The sequence below is a fragment of the Schistocerca serialis genome, chromosome 11, assembly GCF_023864345.2.
Source record: "Schistocerca serialis cubense isolate TAMUIC-IGC-003099 chromosome 11, iqSchSeri2.2, whole genome shotgun sequence".
Lineage (NCBI taxonomy): Eukaryota > Metazoa > Arthropoda > Insecta > Orthoptera > Acrididae > Schistocerca > Schistocerca serialis.
In genome coordinates this window covers 58079293-58106520 of record NC_064648.1, presented here as the reverse complement: position 1 = coordinate 58106520, position 27228 = coordinate 58079293, and the positions used below count along the sequence as shown (strand labels likewise).

At 42.6% G+C, this 27228-nt stretch overlaps 2 protein-coding genes across 2 annotated transcripts in view; one reads left to right on the top strand and one right to left on the bottom strand.

The window, feature by feature from the left end:
• LOC126426938 (uncharacterized) overlaps positions 1-27228 on the top strand; it is a 118078-nt gene that overhangs the window by 68326 nt on the left and 22524 nt on the right. Inside the window, exon 2 of the mRNA XM_050089042.1 lies at positions 16124-16222. Within this exon, the coding sequence (XP_049944999.1) occupies positions 16162-16222 (61 nt within the window). The 5' untranslated portion in view covers positions 16124-16161. The remainder of the gene's footprint in view (positions 1-16123; positions 16223-27228) is intronic.
• On the bottom strand, positions 11222-12874 carry LOC126426435 (piggyBac transposable element-derived protein 4-like). Its single transcript, XM_050088352.1, has one exon. It carries the CDS (start codon positions 12872-12874, stop codon positions 11222-11224), a length of 1653 nt encoding a protein of 550 aa, XP_049944309.1.

The following is a 27228-nucleotide window of genomic DNA, read 5'->3' as shown; positions in this document are numbered from 1 at the left end:
AGTCTCACAGTAATAAGCAGTCAGGCTCCCTGTTGATCAAAGCTTCTTATGATGCCCAATCTGCAGCTCTTTGTGCTTGTGGTTGCCTAAGTCATTTCCCAGTGTCTATTATCTGTCACCAGTCTCTGCATATGATCCAGGAAGTGACTATAGGGATCTCATCCTGCAAACTTATGAGTAGCTCTGGGCTAACCTGGAGCAACACAGTGTTCATTTTGTTTGACATGTGGAGAAGTGTCGTAAAGACAACTGCACCTTTATTGGCACCTTTATTAGGCTTTCTGGGGGATACCCACCCAGAGAAAATTAAGGTTGTGTGTTGCCCCTGTGATGTGGAACTGTACGTCCTGCCACCCATGAGGAGCTTTCAGTGTGGTGACTGTAGCCACCTACTCCATGAGGGAAGACCCTTTGTTCCTCCACCTGTGTTGTAAATTGTCATGACTGCCACTCTCCATGCTCGCCAGGTTGCCCAGTTTACAAGAAAGAAAGAAAATCAAAGAGGGTAAGTCCCTGGATTGTCTGTCTTATTCTGAGGCTCGCCAAAAATATGGCCAACTCCAGCCAGTGTTGATTTCTTCCACTTTTGCCTCTGATACATCCTTTCCCCCTCCTGCCACTTCCTTTCCCAGCTTCTACCCCCTCTCACCTCCACCTCCCCTGCAGTTCCCATGCCCTCTCCTCTGGTTGCCGTTCACCCTCCCTGGATGAATAAGTGCCCTGTTCTTTGGCATGTGCCAGTGATGCCCCCCTCACCCCCTCCCTTGGGACCCACCCCTGTGTCTCTCCAGCCGTAGGCCTGCTACCACAACTCAGCAATGGGGTGCACCGTTTGTACACCCCAAGGTCACCTGCTCTCTTTCAGTTTCAGACCTTGTGGGAGCCTGCTATCCATCTGTGGCCTGCCTTCCTCAACCTCCAAGAGGAGGAGGAGGAGGAGGAGGAGGAGAAGAAGAAGAAGAAGAAGAAGACGCCTCCCCTTCCCGGTGCCCCATGAGGTGCCATCTCCCCATTTGCAACTTGAGTCTGATATTTATGGATGTCACCCTGCTCTCGTAGGTGATGACCACTGACCTGGTGACATGACCTCCTCTCAGCTTCTTTGTGTCTAATCTGGTCTCTAACCACACAATAAACAAGTGTAACTGCTAAGGATATTACTGTCACCTACCAGAAATACAGCTTTTTTCCTCTTACTTTGCATTGTATCTTTTCCTATCAAGAAACGCACTTTCTTGATGACTACTCTCCAACTTTTCATGGGTATTGGGCATTCTGTCAAAACCATGCTGACCATGGGATAGCATCTGGAGAGGTCTGCATTTTGGTTCACACCGATGTCATTAGTGACTGGATCCCCATTTGTACTAACGAAGAAGCAATAGTGGCATGAGTGCAAATGACCCCAGCAATCACCATTTGCAGTGTCTACATCCCTCCAGATACACCGCTTCCTTTTGTTGACTGCCTCCCTCGATACAGCAACTCCCACCTCCTTATCTCCTCCTCGGGGATTTCAGTACATGCCACACCCTTTGACGGAGTGGCATCTCAATGGGTAGAGATCTTCTGATTGAATAACATGTTACAGACTTTGATTTTTGTCCTCATTGACAGTTCCCCTACCCACTTCTGTGCCACTCATGGCACCTTTTCTGCTGTTGATCCCACGATCTCCTCCGCTGCTCTGATTGCTTCCCTACATTGGTTACGCCATGATGGTCTTTGTGGCAGTGATCACTTTCTGATGATTGTATCATTCCTCTGCTGCTGCCCGGCAGACAGGCCCCCATGCTGGGCATTCCACAGAGCCAATTGGCCTTTATATATATATATATATGTCTGCAATGCACTTTGACACCTCTATGTTGGATTGCAGTGATGGGGTTGTGTGAGACATTTCTGCAACTATTCTTCATGACACTGGCACTTCTATCCCCCTACCTACAGGTCCCTGTCATTCACTGATACCATCATGGATCAAGGAGGTAGCAAGTCTCTATCGAGGATGGCCAATAGGCCCTGTAACAATTTAAATGTCACTGCTCACAGATCAACCTTATTGCTTTGAAACGTCTCCATGCTAAGACTTGCTACCTTTTTAAGCAAAGTAAGAAGAAAAATGCTTGGAGCACTATGTTTTCTCCCTCAATCCTTGCAGGACATTTCACAACACACTTTGCAATACCATCATCATCCTGTTCATATCCTGCTATGTTTCTCCGGCAGAAATACCAAGCTGAAGAAACCCCCCTCGGTTTCAACCCTCACCAAGCTGAATTCTACAATGAAGCCTTCACTGAATGGGTTCTTGCAGGCTCTTACCGCTACACATGTCACAGCCCAGGCCCAGATGCCATCCACAACCAGATGATCCAACACTTGGGTGTTACGCAGAGACACCATTTACTCAGGGTCAACATTTACTCAGGGTCTTAATCGCATTTGGCTTACTGGTGCCTTCCTCTTGCAATGGCAAGACACCATAGTTATCCGCATCCTTAAGCCCGGGAAGAACCAAACATCTCTTGACAACTACTGCCCGATTATGCAGACCAATGTACTTTTTAATCTGTTTGAGAGGTTGGTTAGCTTCAAATTATGTTGGATACTTGAATCTCGGGGCCTTTTTGTCACTGTATCTGTGTGACTTCTGGGAAGGATGGTCAACAACTGACCATTCACTCAGATTGGGAGCAGCAATCTAACAGGCTTGTACTAACAGCCAACTCACCGTCACGGTACCTACATAAGGCATACAACACGGCTTTGTGCCATAACATTTTAGTTACACTCCATAACAGGGGCTTTCATGGCCCATTCCAGTTTTTATTTGCGAGTTTTTATCCCACTGGCTCTTCAGTGTTTGAGTTGACATTCACCCATCGGATTCAGAAGAATGATATCTCACAGGGTTGTATTTTAAGTGTCACACTCTTCCTCATTGCCAGCAATGTGCTATTAACCTTTGTTGGCCATCAGGTTACCCTGGCATTATACATCGACAATTTTTGCAGCTCCCACTTGGTAGCATCTGCTGAATGCCTGCTCCAAGGCACCATCTGACGGGCCTCTGCATAGGCCCTCTCCCATGGCTTCCAGTTTCCTCTTTCCAAAATGCAGGTTATGCATTTTTGCTGTCAACCCACAGTGCACCCTGATCCAGAACTTTATTTAGGGAACCAGCTCCTAGATGTTGGAGCACAGTCTCAATTCTTGGGCCTTACTTTTGATAAAAAGCTGACATGGCTGCCCTATATTCACCACCTGAAGATTACCTGTGTGCGGAAGTTTAATGTGCTCTGTCTTGTGGTGGACACATTGTGGGTTGCAGTTTGTGCTACTCTTTTCCATCTTTACCGTGCTTTGGGTTTGTCCAGACTAGACTATGCTTGTGTGGTTTATGGCTCAGCAGCTCCTTCCACTTTGAAACTACATGATCCTGTTGTTCATCATTATATGGTGTGCCTTTCACATTAGTCTCATCAACAGTCTCTTGTCACCATTTTGACAGTTCCCTGACCATCCTATATACCCCATCATGTTTGCAAATGAGGGATGTCTCCTAAGATACCCAAACTCAGGTGGGACTGCTGGTTGCAATGTGTCTCACTTCCCGCTCCCCCTGCTGGTCGGGGGGTTAGAATAGGCCCAAGGTATTCCTGCCTGTCATAAGAGCCGACTAAAAGAAGTCTCACACTTTTCGGCCCTATGAGTTCAGATCCCATTCTATGGTTTGACCTGTCACTTTCAAAATTCTATGAAAATGTGGGCCATATGGGGCAGGACACCTTATGTGGTGCACGACTTATCCATAATGCCCTTAGATTCGATCTCCTGAATCTCTTGTCATGGCTTTGCATCTCCACCTGCAATTCAGCTATTTTGGCAAGGACACTTTCTGGGGTATGTCATCTTCTTCCATTGCCTCCTGTCCTCTTTTGCCCCCATGACAATATTGGATTTCTCTGCACTCAGTATCCAGCATGGTAGCCAGTCCATTGTGGTTGGGTCATCATGTATCCATTTGGTGGTAGCCCCCTGACAACATAGGGATCACACTGCTGGTGACTGAGTTGGAAACTCCCCATGTATGCCAAGGAGTAGATACCTGTCTTCCTGGGGCATCAGGACTCCCAGCAATGGCCATCATGCCAGTTGGCCTTTGCTGTGGCTGGATGACTCTCACAGGGGATCAGAGTGGGTAGCATCAGGGCGAATGACCTGCAATGAAGCGGACTAAGTCATCTCTTGCTGGTGACCGTATGTCACCAGTGGTCTCTAAGAAGGATAAGATCGAACACAATGCTACACCATGGAAGGAACGTATGGCTACAGAACAGAGAGCCATATTAGCTTCGGTTTTTAGTCTGTAGCAGAACTTTCTACCTACGAAGCCTCAGTTTTTCATTGAACACGTTGAGGGTAAGTTTGGAGAAGTGACAGCGTTGTTCAAGATGTAAAACAGTACAGTCTTGTTTCAGACAGTATCCCCAGCCCAATCCCAGGCGTTACTCACTTGTGAGTGATATTCCTGTTTCTGTCACTCCCCATAAAACTCTCAACATGGTCCAGGGGATCAGTTTTCATCACGGTCTCCTCTTGCAGTCTGATGATGAGCTCTGTAACAGCGAGGTGTTCATTTCAACCTGCGTGTTTACATAGGACCCAAAGACAGGGTTGCCACCTGTGCCTTCATCTTGGACTTTGATGATGATTCATTGCCTGCAAAGGTCAAGTTGATGGTTTACTGCTCTGATGTTAAACTGTACGTCCCTCTCCCTATGTGGTGCTTCAAGAGCTGGAAGTTCAGGCACGTCTTCCCGCTGCAATTCCAGTGCCACATGTTGAGACTGTGGATATCCACTGCACCCATATACTCCATGTGCGCACCTCTCACTTGCATCAACTGTGGATAGCACCACTCCTGCTGCTCACCAAACTGCCCAGTACTCCAAAAGGAGCAGAATCATGGAGTAAAAGACCCTGGACCAATTTACTTACACAGAGACTAAATGTAAATTTGAAAGATTACACCCCATTCAGTTGACGTTAACATATGCTGCAGTTATGTCACAATCACCATCCCAAGTGCCAATGGTTCCTCACTCTGTGCCACGAACAGTGGGCCCTCTGGACCACCAGAATACATCTGCCCTCTTGGTGGTAGGGGGCAAATCTTCCTCCATTGCTCCCAAAGCACCTACTTTGGGAGAAAGTCATCCCCAAATGCAGGCGACTTTGGTCCCCTCCCCCCTGCCGGAGAAGCAACAGCCTCCTCTGGCTCCTCTCGTACGGAAGGGGTCCCTTAGGGCCCTCTCTCCCAAGGTCTCCACTAATGCCATGGTAGACACTCGCCAGTGGCTCAAGGAGCCAAAAGCTGCTGGACAAAGAGGTTCACGGTCTTTCTCTGTGCCTGAAGCTGTTTGGAGAAATCTTCCCAGCAGGCCCCAAAGAGAAGCAAGGGAGCAGTCAAACTAAGAAGTAGTCTGATAAGAAACAGGACCCTCTGGTGGCCTCAACACCACAACTTCCTATCAATTCTGCATCTGAGGATGCAGTGGAGATCTTAGCATCCCCTGCAGACCTGGATCTCACTGATGCCTCATCCAGCATAGAAATGGCAACAAATACTCAGTTAGTGGCAGCAGATGACCCTGAGGCTTAACCTGCCTCCTTGCGCACTTCATGCCTTCCCAGCCTCACGATAATGTCATTGTCCAGAGGAATTGTGGCGGTTTTTTCCACCATCTGGCTGAGCTATGGCAACTCTGAAGCTATTTTCTGCATTGCCCTTAAGGAAATCTGGTTCCCAGAAATGCAGATCCCTGCCCTCCACAGCTATAGGGATATTACAAGAACTTTAGTGACTATAATAGAGTGTCAGGTGGAGTTCGTGTCTATGTCCTGAACTCAGTCTGTTGTGAAACTGTGCCCCTTCAAACACCTGTTGAAGCTGTGGCTGTCAGAATAAGTACGATGCAGGATGTAACTGTCTGCAGTGTGTATTGTCCTCCATATGGTGCAGTACCCCTGAATGCACTGGCTGCACTGATTGATCAGCTCCCTAAACCTTGCCTACTTTTCGGAGATTTTGACACTCATAAACCCTTGTGGGGTGACACTGTGCTTGTTTGCAAAGGCAGAGATGTCGAAAACTTACTGTCACAACTTGACCTCTGCCTCATCAATACAGGTGCCACCTGGAGACATCATATCCTTGGCCACATTATACGAGTGGGATCTCCGAGGCCTTCTCCTGATTCTTATCCAAAGAATTTCCTGTCGCTTCCAGTTTTCATATACAAGTTGGTGACTCCCATAGTTCCCCTTGTATCCAGGAGAATAGGGTCCCCGCAGGGCTGTGTATTGAGTTTATCTCTTCTTTTAGTGGCTATTAACGGTCTAGCAGCAGCTGCAGGGCCATCCGTCTCACCCACTCTGTATGCAAATGAATTTTGCATTTCGTACTGCTCCACCAGTACTGGTGTTGCTGAGTGGTGCCTACAGGGAGCTATCCGCAAGGCACAGTCATGGGGTCTAGCGCATGGCTTCCAGTTTTCAGCTGCAAAGTCATGTGTTATAGACTTCTGTCAGCGTCTTACTGTTCATCCTGAACCAGAACTTTACCTTACAGATGATTCCCTCACTGTAGTAGAGACATATCAATTCTTAGGATTGTTTTTTGATGCCTTATTGACTTGACTTCCTCACCTTCATCAGCTTAAGCGAATGTGCTGGCAGAACCTCAATGCCCTCTGCTACCTGAGCAACACCAATTGGGGTGCAGATCGCTCTACGCTGCTGCAGCTCTACAGAGCCCTTGTTCAATGCCACCTTGGCTATGGGAGTCTGGTTTATGGTTCAGCGGTGCCCTCAGCATTGCATTTACTCGCCCCAGTGCACCACTCTGGCGTGTGACTAGCTACAGGAGCTTTTAGGGCGAGTTCAGTGACAAGCGTCATGGCGGAAGCTGGAGCCCCTCCATTGCAGATTAGGTGTGCACAACTGCTCGCCAGTTACATTGCACACATTATTCCTTCTATCTGAACTAGAGTCCTTGCCTTTACCACCTATACTCGAGGTCCATTCACGTACACCTCCATGGTGTACACCTAGGCTGCGGCTTTGTCTGGACCTTTCACATGGCCCCAAGGACTCAGTTCACCCCACAGCGCTCTTGTGTCATTTCCTCTTAATTCTTGACATGTACTGAGGCCATGAAGTGATTTACACCGACAGCTTGATGGCTGATGGTCACATCAGCTTCACGTATGTCCATGGAGGACATATTGAACAGCATTCCTTGCCTGATGGCTGCAGTGTTTTCACTGCAGAGCTGGTGGCTATATCTTGTGCTCTTGAGCATGTCCATTCATGTCCTGGGGAGTCGTTTCTTCTGTGTACTGACTCCTTGAGCAGCCTACAAGCTATCATCAGCCAGTGCTACCAGCATCATCCTTTGGTAGTGACCATCCAGGAGTCCATCTATGCCCTGGAATGGTCCGGTCATTCAATGGTGTTTGTGCAGACCCCTGAACATGTCGGAATCCCAGGCAATGAACTTGCTGACAGGCTGGCCAAACTGGCTACACCGAAACTGCTTATGGAGATTGGCATTCCAATAACTGACCTGCATTCGTTTTTATGCTACCAGGTTTTTCAGCTTTGAGAGACAGAATGGCATAGTCTCCGTATGCACAACAGATGGCATACCAGTAAGGAGACTACTAATGTGTGGCAGTGCTCCATGCAGGCCTCTCGTGGTTCTCTACCGGGTCCACATTGGCCACGCTTGGATGACCTGCAGCTATCTCCTGCCCCATGAAGACACGCCAGAGTGTCGATGCGGTGCCCAGTTGACAGTGGCCCAAATTCTGGTGCACTGCCCCACTTTGACTGCCCTGTGACGAAATCTTTGATTACCGGACTCGTTGCCACTAATTTTATCTGACAATGCCTCATCGGCTGATTTAGTTTTACACTTGATCTAAGTTTTAGCACATGTCCTTTGTTCCTCTGTGTTCTACTTCCTAGTGCTTTTAGGCTGGAGGTTTTAATGTGCTGCACAGTGGCTGGCTTCTCCTTTTTATTCTTATGGTCAGCCAGCCATGGTAATCTGTTTTGTCGTTTTAATCTCTTCTACCTGTTTCTTGCGTTTCTGTGGTTTTCTTCTCCCCTTTGTGCATTTAAGTGTTTGTTGCCCTTCTGTAGTTCTTGTGGTTTTTCCTTTCTCTCCGTTTTGTGTTGTCAGTCTCACTTGTTTTATTCTCACCCTTGTGGCACTGTGTTATTTAGAACAAGGGACCGATGACCTAGCAGTTTGGTCCCTTCCCCCCCCCCCCCCCCCCCCCCCTCTTTTAAGCCAACCTACCAACCAATCCTCTGTTGGGATCTCCACTCATTGGAAAATCTCCATCTCCATGCATTGGAAAGTGCCCTGTGTATTCTCCCCCCCCCCCCCCTTCCTCCTTCATGATGCCTGGAAAACCAGTTAGGATTGATCTATTTCAGGGCCCTAAGGCCTCTGTCACCCCTATGATATTCTGGCATCTTATATGTTCCATCCTTGAAGAATTTCAGAGTGCTGCCATCCTCTATACTGATGGTTCTAAAATGATAAAAAAAGGTGGGATACACTTTTACGCCTCCTAATAGCGTGGAACACCATATGCTGCTGGGATCATGTAGTGTGTTCACAGCAGAGCTGCTAGCCATTAAGAGGGCCCTCCATTTCATTACTCAGGCTTCTCTTCATAGTGTTTAAATATATGCTGACTCAGTGAGCAGCTTGCAGGCTACATCACCCTTTGGTCTCTGCTATCCATGAACTCCTCTCTGCCTTTGGCCCTGCCACCTGCTCCGTTGTCGTTCTCTGGGTCCCAAGTCTTGTTGGGCATCCCAGGAAATGAACTGGTAGACTGTCTGACTAGAGAGGCAGATACTTACCACCTATTCCCTTTCATGGTTTCAGGTGCATATAAGAGGATACTCATCAACTCTCTCTTTGCCAAAAAGTGAAATGACATCCGGTGCACTGCTGCTCTAAGTAATACACTCTGCACAGTCAAGGAGACTACTGCTGTTTGGCATTCTTCCTTCTGCTCCTCTCAGAAGGAGTCCACTGTCTTATGCTGTCTATACATCAGTCATACTAGGCTCACCCACTGTTTTCTCTTGTGTAACAAGCCACCCCCACAATGTGTCTGTGGAGCCAGACTGACTGTATTCTATATATTGGTGGAATGTCTCCTCCTTTTGGCCCTTCATACTACGTTTAGTCTTCTAGATTCTTTGTCTTTAGTATTAGCTGGCGATTCACAGATGGTTGAACTGTTCCTCAGTTTCCTACCTAAAAGTGGATTTTATTTTCAGTTATAAGTTTTACTTTCCTCCTGGATCAGGGGCAAGGTGGTTGTGGTTGGAGCCTCTCTTTGTGTTTTCTATGCAAAGACCACTCTCTTATACCTCTGTTTATCCAGTTTTTACATTTGGCCTACCTTTTTATCCTTTCCACTGCATTTGTTGTAAATTCATCCTTTTATAGTTTCACTCCTCTCACTGTATCCACCTACTTTTAACAGACACTGTATCTTAGGTAAATAGCTTTTGAATCACGGGACTGACCACCTCACCATTTATTAGTCACCATTTGCCCACTTGCACACATAAAAAGAGAGAGGGGGGGGGGGGGGGGGGGGGGGGGGGGGGGTGGAGAGGTGGTTACTGTGTTCAGGCATTAACTTTGAGATGTTGGAAGCAGTTCCATCTATACTTATTAGGTCAATATCACTGTTGCCTCTGCCAAATAAATGATTTATCCTAACAGATTCTTGTTTAATTGGACTAGCAGGCATTAATCGTGTAACAGTGATAAATAAATCTGCTCATAATTGCCAGCAATAATGTATTTTTCACAGTTCATCATATAGTTATTGTCATCTGTTGTTAAGGCAACCAGTGATATTAGCACACACAACTAATCATTCATAAGTGCAGCTGCGTAACTCATGTCTGTGAGCTAACATTACACCATTGTGAAATGTTATGGCACCTTTTCACTATTGAAAACTGTATATCACTTAAACAGCATGTACTAGCCTTTCTAAATTGATCACGGCTACTAATACTGCCTCCAACATCCAAAGTCATTTCACTAAAAATCAACCAACTCGAAGACAGCCTACTTCCCTTTTTCTCAGCCTCACTTAATTTATGATTTTGGTTCTGTTCAATGACATGATCTGGGTAGAATGTAACATGATGAGCATCTTGCACAAACACTCTTGTGACAAACAACTTCTCAATAAAGGTTTTACATTTTATTCATTTTCCATAATACATCTGTATCACCAATGTAATAACAGAAACTCAGGTTGCTCACATGTATGTGTGCTACTTAATTCTGTGAACACAACTAGGCAGTAACTGATACATGAATTAAGATCATACAAAGTCTTTCATCTTTTTTTCGTTCTACAACACAATATCTTTTTTAATGATAATTAAAGTCCGCTATCCCAATGACATCTGACAGCATGGCATGGCTATAAGCTTTGCGCATATGATGACCAGCTTTTAACAACACCATACCCTGTTACAGCAAGTCTGCCACTGTTGCTCTGGCGTTTTCAAACCCAATGCACAGTACACACTATTTCTAACATCAAACTGTACGTATCACGAATAAACTCATTTTTGATATTATGACTTGATACTGTTTTTCCTTTGATATGAATATTACGTATTTTGTATATGAAGAGTACTTACCACAAACTGTGTATCGAACCATGTCATTGAAGGAAGGTAGAGCTGGCTAGGGATGTGCTATATTCTCTCACGAATATCAGCACATGAGCTACAGTATCATCATAGCTACTGGATCACTGTTAACACTCTCTGTACCAGGCCTATTTTATGCACCCGTCCCTAGAAACCGGGCAATTTTACCAATATTAAAAAAATTACTGCATCAAATCTACTGTTTGGATTGTGGCAAATTTGGTACCATCTTGAAGCTGCACATTTCTACTTTAATTCTGAGTGAAAGAAACTACTTTACAATGCACAGCTTTAAGGTACAGTTATAGAAATCACTTAGATGTTTTAAGAATTTAGAAAAAGTCATACGAATAAGGGAATACAATTGTGATTTATTTTTAACCAAAATTGTGGCACTACATTACATGTTTCTGATAGTATACAGTATTACATATAAATTTCACACAGAATCATATTGTTTTTTAGTGTGGAAAATTTTAAAGCAAGGTTCCAGGCAGAGTGCAACGCCACACTGTTCACATTCGTATCGTGTCTCTTTGCGAGAAGCCTTGCCACTCTGTTTCTTGCTCCTGGAACTGCACACGTGACACACACGAGCAGCATACTTCTTAGTAGTTGCAGGTATGTGCTGCAAAAAATGTCTCTTTGTTAGCCGACCTACAGTTCCTTCATTTCTTGGAATGAATTCAAGTGTGTCGTCTTCAACAAGCTGAACTGCAAGCACTGTTATAAAGTCTGTTATTGTAATTTTCTTCCTGTGCACTGCATTGTACAGCCAAAATGCATTTGATACTCCCATAAGCAGCAAATGGAAATATAATTTTCGCCACCATTTCACAGTTCTGTGCTGGAACGGATTGTACTGCAGGCGTTGGTCTCCAATATCCACTCCAATTTTATTGAGGTTGTAATCAAGTACCTGAAGTGGTTTCAATACTACAGACCCATTTCTCTTAGTATGCGTACCAAATGTTGCTTGATGCCTTGTAGACAATGTATACACATCTCTCTTATCTTTCCACTTCATTGCCAATACATTATCTTTACGCCGAAAAGACATTTCGCCCTTTTTCAGCTTAGCAGATACTAAATCTTTAGGCAATCCTTTCCTGGATTTGTTCACAGTACCAACAGCTCCAGTGCCTTTCTCTGCCAGTTGCTGAAATAGCTCTGGACTGGAATAAAATCGATCTAAATACACAGTGTGGCCTTTGTTCAGCAAGCTGCTGTCAGACAACAATCGCAAAATAACCGCAGACGAAGAATTGTCAACAATATGCTTACCAGCATAAACTTCAAAATTTACAACATAGCCACTACTGGCTTCAGCAACAGCATATACTTTCAGTCCATACTTATGAGGCTTATTTTGCATGTAAACACGGAAACTCACACGACCTCGAAATGGGCAAATTCCTTCATCAATTGTCACTTTTTCTGAGGGACGATATGCCTGGATACATCGCTCCTTCAAATTATTATAATATGGCAAAACTTTGTAAAGTGGATGAAATCCATCTTCGCCTGGTTTTTTCTGATTTGAATTGTCAACAAGATGCAAGCATGACAGTATCTGAGTGAAACGCAAACGGCTCATGACATGGGGACAAAAGTTACAACTAAGAACAGGATTAGTGCTCCAATGGTCCGCAATTTTTGGCTTTTTCGAAACACACATGTGGAAAATAATACCCAAGAAACGCCTCATCTCACTTATAGTCACTGGCTTCCACGAACTCAAAACTGAATGGGGCTTCAGATTATTTCCTCTTCTTTTCTTCTGTATTGTCTGTGATGCATACAAATTTGTCTGTCTCTTGAGTTCATTTACGTCACTGTCAGTAAGGAACACTTTACTGCAATCCAGTACAGAACTCGACTCATCAATATCCACTAGTATCTGCCTGGGTGTCGTGTTGACAGGCAGAGGTCGGTAGGTGTCAACTGCAGTCCACTCACTGTCTTTCGGATACGGCACAGCTGCTGGATTTGAAGCAACACCTTCAACATCATTCTCGTCTTCATCTGAAGACAAACTGTCATCAATCTCGTCTTCTAAAAAGAATATCACATTATGTGTAACTACATACATCGTTTACACATGTTCAACAGATATGTGCGTACTGCACAATTACGTGGAAAATTCGGAAATACGTACCTTCAAACACACCATTGCATTCAGAATCGTCTGAATCACTCTCTACATTATCCAGAGTGTCGCTATGATTGATCAAATCCGCAATTTCTGCGTCTGATAAACCGCGCCGAAACATGATGACAAACAACTGAATGATATACAGACTGAGAACGCAAAGATAAGTTTTAACATGAATTACAGCGCTGCCGTGACATCTATGGACGCATTTTGTTAATAAACATCTGAAAAACGTATAGCGCTGGCCAAACCCGTAGAAATAACGTTGCAGTGTTTTGAATGAAATTAAATGTAGCGGCCCGTAAATTTTACGGGCTTGGTGATTTTCGCGCGATCCCAGGCCCGTAAATTTTACGGGCTTGGCGCTTAGAGTGTTAATGACATACACAGATTAAGAACTGTACCTACAAATGTCATTAATTCATATTTAATATGGAAATTGTACCAAAAAGATGTGCTTTTGGTAGTCCGTCATTGTGCCATAGCATTGAAACGATACATTTTTATAGATTTCAAGTTATAACACTTAAAATATCAGCAACAGGAAGCCATAACCTATGAATATTGAGTTTCCTGTCATTGTATTATAACAAATGGTAAGTAAAACAATATATTTTGAGGGGATCTTCTATTTGCTGGTGCTTCGAACCAACTTATATTCATACCATGTACTCAATGAGAAATAAAACGCACCAAATATGATATTTAACGCCATTCAGTATGGCGGCTGCTTTTTTTCGGCTTGTGACATGTAGCAGTAACACATCTCATCAGCCACATTCCTGTCCTTGAGGCAAAAATCTAACACACCAGATTATTTATTTCATGATCTGCAGCGTAATGGTACATTGAATACCATGCTGTAACCTCAGCAGCTTCTCATCCACATTAATTTGTACTTCTCTTGAGAGAAAGATGGTGGTTGTAGTGCCTGCCCAGTTGCCTTTATCTGGGTCCAAAATCTTGAGAGCATCCCAGGGAATGCACTGATCAAACGAAAGGCTAGAGAAGTGATTATTGTCCAACATTTGCTTTGGTGATCACAGGGTGTGAATTTGTGGGTGCAAATATGACCTTTCCTTACTCATCATCTGCTGGGCTACTGCCCCCTCTAATAAATTTTACACTACCACTACTACTTCCATTCCTCCCAGAATGAGTCCTCCATCTTATGTCAATTAGTCATTGATGGTGTCAAATTAATTGATAGTTTTATGGTACATAATGAGCCACCCCCACATCATGGTTGTTGAGCTGTACAAAAAGTAGTTCATGTCTGGGTGGGAGGCCCGCTCCTTTTGGCTTTCCATGTTAAGTGTGGTCTTCCAGATTTCTTGCCTCTAATCTTGACGAATGGCTCACAGACTGTTGAAGTCGTACTTCGTTTCCTCTTTGAAAGTGGATTTTATTCTCAAGTAGAACAGTTTAAACTACTGTGAGGTCAAAGTGGTTGGCATTAGGACATCTTCCATTGCTTGCTGGGCCTGGAGAACCCTTGATTGTACTCCATTGCCAGCTCCCTCAGTCATCCCTCTTTTGTTCTGTTTTCACTGATTTTAGGGAGCAAGGAATGTGCGCGCGCGCGTGTGTGTGTGTGTGTGTGTGTGTGTGTGTGTGTGTGTGTGTGTGTGTGTGTGTTTGTTTCTCCTATAGCTTGAGAAAGGAATTTCATTCCAAAAGCTAGCAAACAAACCTCTTGTTTGTGTATCTGTCAACAACGCAGCACTTCTGCCTTTCGGTGAATCGTTCCTTTATTCCTTAATAATTCATTATTATTAACCAGAACTTTCAATGCATTATTATAATTTTAAGTACATTAACATATAATTTACTGACTTTTTGAATTTTGTATTTCTCTCTCTCTCTCTCTCTCTCTCTCTCTCTCTCTCTCTCTCTCTCTCACTCTCACTCACTCTCTGTGCTATGTTTTCAAGGTTTATTTCTTTTCCAGCATATTCATGTAGTTGCCATCATTCTTGATACAAAGTCTGTAATTTTTTACTCAGTTTCTCAGCTCTTGTGTCAGAAGTCACAATTTTTCCAAATAAATCTTCACTTCCCATACAGTTAGTACGACACCTTGATACACCTAAAAATTGTTAAAGGGAACTATTAATGTTGGTTTGAGAGACAACAGCTTACTTCCAATTATTTCATGTTAGTAATGCTCAAACAAATATATGTAATTTCCTGTAAATGAAAAAAAATAAATAAAAACATTGTACTTGTTACGACATTGAGTTTTTCTCAAAAGTGATGGATGGCTGCGGTGGTCTGCGCTCTGTCACAAAAAGGTTCCATAATCCCTATTTCCGTTCAGCCTGCTCTGATCTCTCTATACTTGGGCTGTGGTCAGTCTGGTATGAATATATACATTTTGATGTCTGTTAATTATTTCTCTTCTTAGTGTGTGATACGAATATAAATTGAAATCTTTCATGTATTTGTGCATAAGACCACATGTATACATAACAATATAACAATCCCCCCCCAACACTCTGTCTCTCTCTGTCTCAGTTGGCATGCAACTTTTCGGTACGAAAGTCATTAGAAAGCGAGCCATGAATAGATTTGATTGAGTGTTTCATGGAGACAAAGAAGAACCCTCACCTTCAGAGTGTGACTGTACTGTCAACTCCTTGCTGACAGGGTAAAGTCTGGTGCTGTATCTGTGTACCACCTGTCTCAGACCTATGCAATCTTTTCTTTTCTCTGTTTTAATATTACCATTATTAGTGTGAACAATTTCAACATAATTTAATCTCACTCTTCAATTATAGTGGTTGGGCATTTTTGTTTTCTATTGATTCATTTTAATTAAACCAAAATATGGAGGTATGAACCAACATAATGCAGAGTGATTTACAACAAGAGGGAAATAATGGCGTAAAGAAAAATCTAAGGAAAATAAACATAGAGATAAAGATAAATACAGCAAGACTGAAGGACAAAGGTTGTAAGAAAGGGGCGTACTGCAGAGCAGGTGAACTTGTAGTCATAAATCTAATGATGAAATGGAAATTTGCATAAATGGAAGCTGTATTACAAGACAAGGAACCCTGCATCCAAAGCATTGTGTCACCTTTTATTTCTTTTCTTCTCAATGTGTGCTGAAACTTAGTAAGTGGAATTTCTTTTACAATCCAGATACGGGTGTAGTATATTTTTGTTACATTTTTTTTGCAGGTCTGCCTCCACAAATTGCATCTAAGTTCAAATGTGGAATGCCACGGTTTTGGCACAAAGTTTTAGATATGTGGATTGTCTATGCTGACAGCATTGAAGGTAATTAATTTTTTAATCTATTTTGGCATCTACTGTTTAATTTTACAAAGCTAAATGGCATAATTAACAGTTTTGACCCGTACCTGTGTATTTCACAGGCACGATTGAAATTAATAAAATAGTGTGTACAGTTTTTGAATCAGATACTGTTGGACATTTAGGAGTAGAAGTTAAGGTAACATGTTATCCTTTGAAGCTCATGTTGAAGAAGAAGAGGAAGAAGAAGAAGAAGAAAACATTAAATATGACTGTAGGGAGTAAACAAATGTAACTGGAATAAAATGTGATAGGTGGATCCATTGTAATTGAGAGAAATACCAAAGAAATTAATGTTTTGGGTTACATGCTCCAGGAGTCACCTTGGATGATATATTATAATGATATTGAACTGAGGTAGTTTACAGGATACTTACTTAATTGATATTTAACTTTGATTGCATGCTGACCATTTACAAAGGAATTCACATAATAGGATACACTATTTATTTTGATAAAACAAGTGTGTATGTAAGGCTGTTGCACTAAATATGCTACTAGTTTCTACAGGGTGACAATTATTGAACTATATGGGGGAGAAGAAAGAAAAAAAGGGGGTACAAACTATGGCATGCACACACATCATTGAACATGTAAACATCAATTCATATATTCAGATTTATGTTATGACATGTTCGATATGCCTGCTATCATTGGCGATGATGTGGTGCAGACGAATAGCGAAATTCCGCATGCCCCACTGAAGTGTCAGAACAAGGCTGTTGATGACCTGAACAGCTGTTTTCCGCTCAGCAATGGTTTTTGGGTTATTGTTATACACCTTGTCTTCAATATAACCCCAGAAAAAGGAGTTGCATATGTTCAGATCCAGAGAATATGTGGTTCCATGAGTGGTCCTCCAGGACATCAACCTCTCTCCTGATTCAGTGGGGTCAAGCTGCATCTTGCATGACCCACATCTTGTGGAAACCATTGTCACTTTAAATATTGGGGATGAAATCATCTTCCAAAACCTTAACGAAGTGTTCAGTAGTAAATGTGCCATCAAGGAATATTGCACTGATTATTCTGTGACAGGACACTGCACACCACACAGTCACCCATTGAGGGTGAAGAGGCTTCTTGACTGTGAAATGCAGATACTCTGTCTACCAAATGTGCCAATTTTGTTTATTGACAAACCTATCCAAATGAAAGTGTGCTTTATTACTAAACCACACCGTACAGTGCATAATAGTCCATTTGTGCTCCTTGGCCAATCATACAGTCTGAACATCCTAAAGCAAACTGTTCAGAAGTTATGACAATCTCATTTCATGTAGTTCAATAATTGTACCCCTATAAACAAAAATTCTTCTAAAGAATGGGAGGAATTTCCAGAAAGGAACTTCTTCAGCTTACTTTCAGATTTAACTTTGTTGTATGTCGTGCATTTAATAGCATTGGGTAATGAAAGATTTTTTTAGGTAAATTATTCACTCCTTTCTATACTATAAAGTCAATTTAAATTAAGGTAATTTTTGCTATTATTTTGACTGGCTGTCGTTGCATATCCACAAGACAGGTGGCTTGTACTAAAACAGACGTGGTCTCTCCATTGATAAAAGTTTCTGGATTAATTCCCCATTCGGATCTGGCAAGGGGGAGTGATCATGAGAAAAAGATTGAAGAGTCAACGAAATGGTAATATTCTATGAATTGCGGTATGGGGTGTCTGAAGTCTAAATGTGGCAGGCAAGTTAGGAAATCTGAAAAAGAAAATGCAAAGGATCAGTGTAGATATAATGTGGGTCAGAGAAGTGAAATGGAAAGAAGGTGGGCATTTCTGGTTAGGTGAATAACTTATGAGTAGAAAGGTGGGGCAGGGAGAGCTACTGTGAAAAGTTCAGCGATATGTTTTCTATCATCAGATCTGAAAGCAACTCAGGTAAAACTAAGGAGAAAAAGAGAGAGATTTATATAAATATACATAATCATGGGTGACTGATGTCTGTAGTAGGGGAAGCAATAGAAAACAGTTACAGGAGAGAAATATTAATTCAGTTCTGCTATAAAATTTAGCTAGTAGTAGAAAATACAGTGTTCAAAATTCACGAGAGGAGGAGGGGTACTTGGAAAAGACCTGGAGCATCGGAAAATTCTTGTTGGATTATTGTGTGGTTAGACAGATTCCAAAATCAGATGATGGTTTGTAAGGCTTATCTAGGAGCAGATATGAAGTCAGATCACAGTTTAATAATGATGAAGAATAGACTGCAGTATAAGGGAGTCATTTAGAAGAATCACTGTTACTGAGTAATGATTATGTGCTTTTGAAGTTATCTAAAACAGCTGATACTATGATAATGAATACCACTATAGGCAGGTCAGTTGAAGGGGAATGGACATGTCTGATAAGAGCACCCATTGTGGAACAGAAAAATATAAAAGATACAAAGGAGGGAACTGGGTAGAAAGTAAGGATAACAGAAGAAATATTTTCACTCATAGTTATATATAGTCTTTGCCTAGTTTCCAACAGAAATGTTCATCCTCAGACCATTGCCTGCATCAAAACATTCAATATTGATAAAAATATAAAATACATAAAGTTAAAATAAAAGTAGTTTTCAAGCTCTCTGTATGCACAGATCTCAGTAGTGCAATATCTCAGTTATGACAACTCTGCATCTTTTGTATTTGATTGTAACATAATTCCAGTAGAACATTTGAAAGACTTGTTCATACGCCACATCAAAGTAACAAATGTATTTAGGAGAACTTGACAGTCACCCTAGCTTGTTTAATATATGTTCATGCACATTGTAATCACACCTCATTACTGATATGCCTTCACATACAGCAAATAGTAACTCATAGTTCCATATTTACATACCCCAATAAACTTTACAAATCTTCCTTGTAAACCTATTCCAATTTTCATCAGATGTGGTTGTGACATTACATCTTTAATCCAAAATGAAAAATAAAAATGGTATATGTAACATTACATTGCATTACCACCAGCTGAGGTGTTGACAGTTTTATACAGGGTGAGTCACCTAACGTTACCACTGGATATATTTCGTAAACCACATCAAATACTGATGAATCGATTCCACAGACCGAATGTGAGGAGAGGGTGTAGTGTAATTGTTTAATACAAACCATATAAAAATGCACAGAAGTATGTTTTTTAATACAAACCTACGTTTTTTTAAATGGAACCACATTAGTTTTGTTAGCACATCTGAACATATAAGCAAATATGTAATCAGTGCCATTTGTTGCATTGTAAAATGTTAATTACATCCGGAGATATTGTAACCTAAAGTTGACACTTGAAACCTCCGATGTTCAGTTGCATGTTGTAACAAACACGGGCCACGGTCGGCGAGCAGCATCTGCAGGGACATGCTTATGATGACGACCGTGTTTATGAGTGTGGCTGTAGTGCACTGTTGTGGTTTGGTCTAGCTGTCACAGTGTCCGCATGTAGCGCTTGCTGCTATTGTTATTCTGCGTTCGTCTCCGCACACAGACCAACTGTAGTACACCGTGTTACCAGAAGTCTGTGATAGTGTAGTGTTGTAGGAACTGTGAGCATGGTGTATTTGAACTCTGAAAAGGCGGAGATGATACTCATTTATGGCGAGTGTCGACAAAATGCAGCTGGAGCCTGCAGGGTGTATGCAGAACGGTACCCGGACAGAGAGCATCCAACGTGCCGCACATTGCAAAACATCTACCGCCAACTGTATGCAACAGGTATGGTCGTAGCACGCAAACGGGTCCGTAACAGGCCCGTCACAGGAGAAGCAGGTGCAGTTGGTGTGTTAGCTTCTGTTGCCATGAACCCACACATGAGTACACGGGACATTGCGAGACCCAGTGGACTGAGTCAAAGTAGTGTCATGCGCATACTGCATCATCACCGCTTTCACCCATTTCATGTGTCGCTACATCAGCAGTTACATGGCGATGACTTTAATCATCGAGTGCAATTCTGTCAATGAGAATTAACAGAGAATGCGTTGCAGTTCTACCTGTTTACCGATGAAGCGGGTTTCACAAACCACGGGGCAGTGAATCTACAGAACACGCATCACTGGTCCGTGGACAATCCTCGCTGGCTCAGACAGGTAGAGCGACAGCGACCGTGAACTGTAAATGTATGGTACGGAATCATTGGCGACCACATCATTGGTCCTCACTTCATTGCAGGGGCCCAAACAGCTGCAACATACATATTGTTTCTACAGAATGATTTGCCAATGTTGCTCGAAAATGTCAGACTGGAAACGTATCAACGCATGTGGTATCAGCATGATGGTGCACCTGCACATTCCGCAATTAACACTAGGCTGACCCTTGACAGGATGTTCGACGGGCGTTTCATAGGATGTGGAGGACGCATAAATTGGCCTGCCCGTTCTCCTGATCTTACACCTCTGGACTTCTTTCTGTGGGGTACTTTAAAGGAGAATGTGTACCGTGATGTGCCTACAACCCCAGAGGATATGAAACAACGTATTGTGGCAGCTTGCGACGACATTACACCAGATGTACTGCGGTGTGTACGACATTCATTATGCCAGAGATTGCAATTGTGTGCAGCAAATGATGGCCACCACATTGAACATCTATTGGCCTGACATGTCGGGACACACTCTATTCCACTCCGTAATTGAAAATGGAAACCACGTGTGTACATGTACCTCACCCCTCATGGTAATGTACATGTGCGTCAGTGAAAAAGACCAATAAAAAGGTGTTAGCATGTGGACATAATGTGCTGTTCCTGTCTCTTCTGTACCTAAGGTCCATCACCGTTCCCTTTGGATCCCTATGTAATTCGGTGCTCTCCAATACACACGATCGAACAGCGGAGGAGTGGTACTCAAGTGTCAACTTTAGGTTACAATATCTCTGGATGTAATTAACATTTTACAATGCATCAAATGGCACTGATTACATATTTGTTTATATGTTCAGATGTGCTAATGAAACTAATGGGGTTCCATTTAAAAAAACGTAGGTTTGTGTTAAAAAACATACTTCCGTGCATTTTTTTATGGTTTGTATTAACCAATTACACTAGCCCCTCTCCTCACGTTTGGTCTGTGGAATCGATTTGTCAGTATTTGATGTGGTTTACGAAATATATCCAGCGGTAATGTTATGTGACTCACCCTGTATATACACATCAAAAAAAGTTTTGCATCAACCCAGTTCTGAGAACTCCTGAAGATAGACGTTGACTGTGGATATTGTATCACAGACACAGCCAATTTGACTGTTCAGAGATCTCACGAAACCCACCCAAAGATCTAAACAACCATGCATGAGTAGCACCTATTAGACAGGGGGGTCAGACAGGCGATCAGTTCCTGTCATTCCACCAGGAAGGAGGTACACGGTTTGTGTTATCTGTAGTTCAACCATGCCTAGATGGTCAATACCACAGTTTGATCACGTCTGGATTGTTACTTTGTTGTGCCAGGAAGGGCTCTCAACAAGGGAAGTGGCCAGGTGTCTCGGAGTGAACCAACCGATGTTGTTCGGACATGGAGAAGATGCAGAGAGAGACAGGAACTGTCAATGATATGCCTCGCTCTTGGCGCCCGAGGGCTACTACTGCAGCGGATGATCGCTACCTATGGATTATGGCTTGGATAAACCCTGCCAGCAACACCACCATGTCAGATAATGCATTTTGTGCAGCACAGGACGTCGTGTTATGGCTCAAACTGTGCGCAATGGGCTGCATGATGTGTAACTTCACTCATGACGTCCATGGCGAGGCCCATCTTTCATCTTTGCAACCATGACACCAATGACACCATGCAGCGTGGTACTGATGTACCCAACAAGATGTCGAATGGACCACTCAGGATTGACATCACATTCTCTTCACCGATTAGTGTCGCATATGCCTTCAACCAGAAATCGCCAGAAACATGTTGGGAGGCAACCTAGTCAGGCTGAACACCTTCGTCACACTGTCCAGCGAGTGCAGCAAGGTGGAGGTTCCCTGATGTTTTGGGGTGGCATAATGTGGAGGTCATGGAAGGTGCGGTAACGGGTGTATGATATGTGAATGCCATCCTCTGACAGATATTGTAACCATATCAGTAGCATATTGGCGAGGCATTCGTCTTGATGGACGACAATTCACACCCCCAGTGGGCACATCTTGTGATTGACTTCCTTCAGGATAATGACATCACTTGACTAGAGTGGCCAGCATGTTCTCCAGACGTGAACCCTATCAACATGCCTGGGATAGATTGAAAAACGCTGTTTGTGGACAAAATGATCCACCAACCACTGTAAGGGATCTATGCCAAATCACCATTGGGGAGTGGGACAATCTGGACGAACAGTGCCTTGATGAACTTGTGGAGAGTATCCCACAATGAAAACAAGCATGCATCAGTGCAAGAAGACATGCTACTGATTATTAGAGGTACTAGTGTGTACAGCAGTCTGGACCATCACTTCTGAAGGTCTCGCTGTATGGTGGTACAACATGCAATGTGTAGTTTTCATGAGCAATAAAAAGGGTGGAAATGATGTTTATGTTGGCTTCTATTCCAATTTTCTGTACAGGTTCCAGAACTCTCGAAACTGAGGTGACACAAAACATTTTGTAATGTGTGTATTTTACAATAACTGTTTTAACGACTTTTAACTTGTTGTAAATTTAACAAACAGTGGTGCAGTACATAACTGTGTAAAGTGTAAAACTGTATTCATAACTTCAAAATATCTTGATAGCAGCAGAGGCAGTGTCACAGATACTAATAGCGTACCGATTGCTGCCTCATTGTTCTGTGGCCATCAGCTGACTGCTATGCTTTTAAAACATTCCCAATATTGAAAAGTTAAATTAAAATATTTTCATGTTGTATTAATAACAGCCTCAGGCATTTTTAAAATAAGACAGATACTTTAAAATTATAAATACAGTTCTATTATTTTAACAAATATGTATTATACACAAAAAATTTGTAAATGTAGCAGCACCTGTGGCTGGTGGTAATACAGTGTAACATATTACATACAATTTTTATTATAAAAGTGATATGTTACTTGGCTGGCGACTATGACTTATTGACATGATAAGGCTTGAAATAAAACTGATCACAGCCTTCTGTTGCAATTCAGGAATGGTTCTTGCAGGCTCTGGGTAATGAGTAAGTTTCCACTTCATCAGGTCCTATATGCGTTCTATTGCAGATTTGGTAATCTTACTGGACAGGTCTCTTGTTGTACACTACAAAAAGCATGTTGCATTGCAGTATAGGCATTCGGTACTTTATCCAGCAGAAACACCAAATGTGACCGCAGGGTGTAACTAATGGTTCCCCCACACTACAAACCTGGGATGATAACTGTGTGCCAAAGGTGAATGTACTCTGGCACACACAGCTCACCAGACCTGTGCAATACACATGTAGGTCAATTGCTCACATATAGACAGAACTTAACTCTCATCGCTGCAGACAACAGAATGCCGTTGCACTCTCCACTCAACTCTTTCACAACACCAGAGTAACTGTGCTTGTCGGTGTCATGGCGTCAATGGTAGCATGGTCAGATGCACATGTGATCTTGAAAGGATCTTATAGTCCTCTTTCCTATCATTTTATTTTATTTCTAGTGCACTATGCATCCTACAGAACAATTCAGGTGTTCTTGTTGCTAAATTTCATACCAGAGAAAACTGAGCTATGATTCAATCTAGCCAATTCCTATCCTGTAATTTGCAAGCATCATATGGCTGTTATGTTGGTTCTTTTCAGACTTGCAAATTTGTCTATAATGCCATTACAAGATTTCCATGTTTTTATATGTAACCAAACTCACGACTATGATTCCATAATATGTTTATCCCTTGTTCTCCTATTCCAAAACTCTCTGTCATATGTAGTGAATGAATGTGGGTGTGTTTCATTTTGCTGTACGGTGGTTTAGTCTGCTGCAGGGACTCAGCAGTAGTCGTACAGAATGGCCAACCCTTGTAGTTTTCAGGTAGGCAAAGAGGTTTTTTCCCCTTGTGTGAGAGTTACTGGTGTTGTGTTGGTGGTGGAAGCCTCATCTCTGGGATTTCCTGGCCACAGGGTTGTGTGGAAGAAGTTTTAGTGTGAGATGGGTAGTTTGCTTGCAGCTCTCCAAGGGTCTGCAGCCGAGGTCTCTTCGAAGAAGGGTGAGTTCATTTAACCACACGACACTTTGTCTCATAGTGAGAGGGGAGTTTTTATGTAATTCAGTCTCACTGAAGTTGCACCTTGTGCAGCTTATGGCCTCACATTTTGTCTTATAAAGATTGTTTTGCTAGATCACAGCAAGGAATGCGAGGCTTTTCCAGACTTTCAGTTTGATTCCTAATGACAACTTTGAACCATAAGAAGAACGTAGCACAAAGGTGCTGCATATGTTGAAGCGATCTCACATAGGAAGCGCGCCCTCGGTTCTGTAACAGTTCTGATACTAAATGTAACTAGGTTTTCTCTTTTGATACTAGTCAATTGTCAGGATGAGCATTACTGCAATGGGCATTTAATTCTAAAGCATTATGTCAGGGTGAAAATCCTAAATAAATTAATTTTTCTCTCTTAACAACATGTGGACAGGGTGGGTTCTTCCTTGGCTTGGGTATGAGGTAGAATGAAACTTTTATTGAAGATTTGTACAAGATTTGTACAACTCGATGTCCTGGCTCTGAGAGCGGCAGCTGTGTCGTTTGCAAAGCCTTCTGCTGCGGCAGCGGCGGCGTCTGATTACGCATGGCAGTGTGTATCTCATGTCGCCGTCTCGTCCGGCTGACTGGAAACAGGCAGCGTGAGGTGGCCCGTTTAATTATTGCGAGCGAAGTCGTGCATTGGATGGTGATACCTTGGATGTGGCGTCCCAGTGTTTCTCTTCTCTAAGCGGCCGCATGTGTTGTGCATCGGCCAGTGGAGCGGCGCGGTGGGGGAAGGCCAGTGTCTCGGACTCGAACAACGGACTCCCGCTTGGCAGTCTTTGGCTGTCAGATCTTCATCCCAGCTCACAGGTGACTGCTGATAAGTGAGGCCGTCTCCTTCCCGTCCTCACGAGTCACCCGGGTACGTAAAAATCAGACTTCAAATACCTTTCAACTTCTGTCTTCTGGTGCTGAGGCTGCTGCTTGCTATTCCATTACAGCGGCGGACTTGGTGCGTCTGTGCATGATGTAGTCTCTTCTTGCATGACGGTCTTCAGTACCGAAACTGATTGAAAGCTACTGCTACTATTCTCTTCTTCCTTCATCTGTCAGGCCCACTGCGTCTCGCGTATTTATTCACTTCAGTTTACTGGAGGTGAACGATTTCATGGTCATTGCCTCTTCTGTCACGTTGAGAAGCTTTTCGAAGTATCTTCTTAATGTCAGTCATTGGCTCTTGGAATGTAGGCAAGGGCCTTTGATCACGTGACGACTGAGAAACACATGAGCTGGTCATTGCCTCTTCTGTCACGTTGAAAAGCTTCTCGAAGAATCTTCTTAACATCAGTCATTGGCTCTTGGAATGTAGGCGAGGGCCTTTGCTCACATGTGACAACTGAGAAACACGTGAGCCGGTCGGGCGATGCCCTGACGGCTGAATCGACAGCGTCCGCTTATGTCAAACTTGCTGACTTCACGGAATTGTCTCTTCTGCTCTGCTGTTCTGCCCGCTGTTTGCCAGTACGTAACTCTCTAAACTAAACCAAGTTTTTCATTTATATTCTAATTTCTACTTAACTTTGATTTCACTAATTTATTTACTTAAGTACCACTCAACAGTTCAGTGTGAATGCTTGTGTGCCTCCGACTGTGTGTGTATACATTCTAATCTTTCCTGAATTTGTGAATTTTCTTTCTTTCATTACTATATGTCCATTGGAAACCATCCACGTGGGTTAATGCTAGAGTTTGTTGGCCCTCTGCCATTACCCTTTGCCTATTCAAATGTGTCCTCTGTAAATGTTAATTGTTTGTGGCTGTGTAATTTAATGTTGCTAAAATTTGGCCACAGTACATAGAAATTGTGTCTCCACAAACCACATGTCCACTTGAGTCAACTGTGAGCCTAACTTTCCTGTGGCCCCCTGCCTCTGTCCTAGAGTTTACTTATTGCTCTGATTTTGGAATATTAAATATGTCCTGTCCAGATTATTCAATTGTATTTGTGGTTTGTGATCTCATGTTAAGTGTGTAAGCATGTAGGTGTGGCCCTCATTGAGGCTTTTTCTCCAAATCGAGGTTCAACTTTAAATGCAACTGTGATATTTAGATTTACTCTTTTATTTAATCATTTCTCAACACAGTGGAACAAACCTCATAGCCTCATTGCATGTTGATTTTGGGGCCATTCCTTGCTGTTCTTTGAGTGAATGTGGGTCTGAATGTGAGTATTAAACCTTTCCCGTCCCCCCCTTATTAAGACCATCATTCTAAATTAAGAGATTCTGTTGTGAATGGTATAGCATTTCACAAGCAATCGTACATGGTTACCAGGCAACAGCAGTTATATAGATGTCTTCTATCAATGTTTTAAGAAAAAAACAATTTTGTTTCAAGTCCAGTGTACCGATGTTACATCTCCTTTACCTATGCCATTTACCTTGTAGTTTCCTTGTCAGCCCACCATAGCATTTCAATGCGCACAGGTCCAATAGTAAGTGTTCCCTTTGTATTTAAAACAAATTTTTTAGAATAGATCTTGTTTTCATGAATGTTGCTGCAAGCTGCTCTTATTCACAATGTTCACACACTTTTTACTTTATTTGAATATTTGTTCCATGTTAACAATCCCTGTATCATATTAATAATTACATCCCACTTTTTTATGAGTGATATTACAATGAATGTTCCTTTATGAGGTTTTTTTATGACTAAATTAATAAATTTTTCAACTCAGTCGAACCTCTTGCTTGTTGTGTGGCTAGAGTTGGTGGCGACTCAATCTTTTACTTTGATTTTAATGTCAGATAGCATTTCCATTTGTGTGTGGCTCGGACAT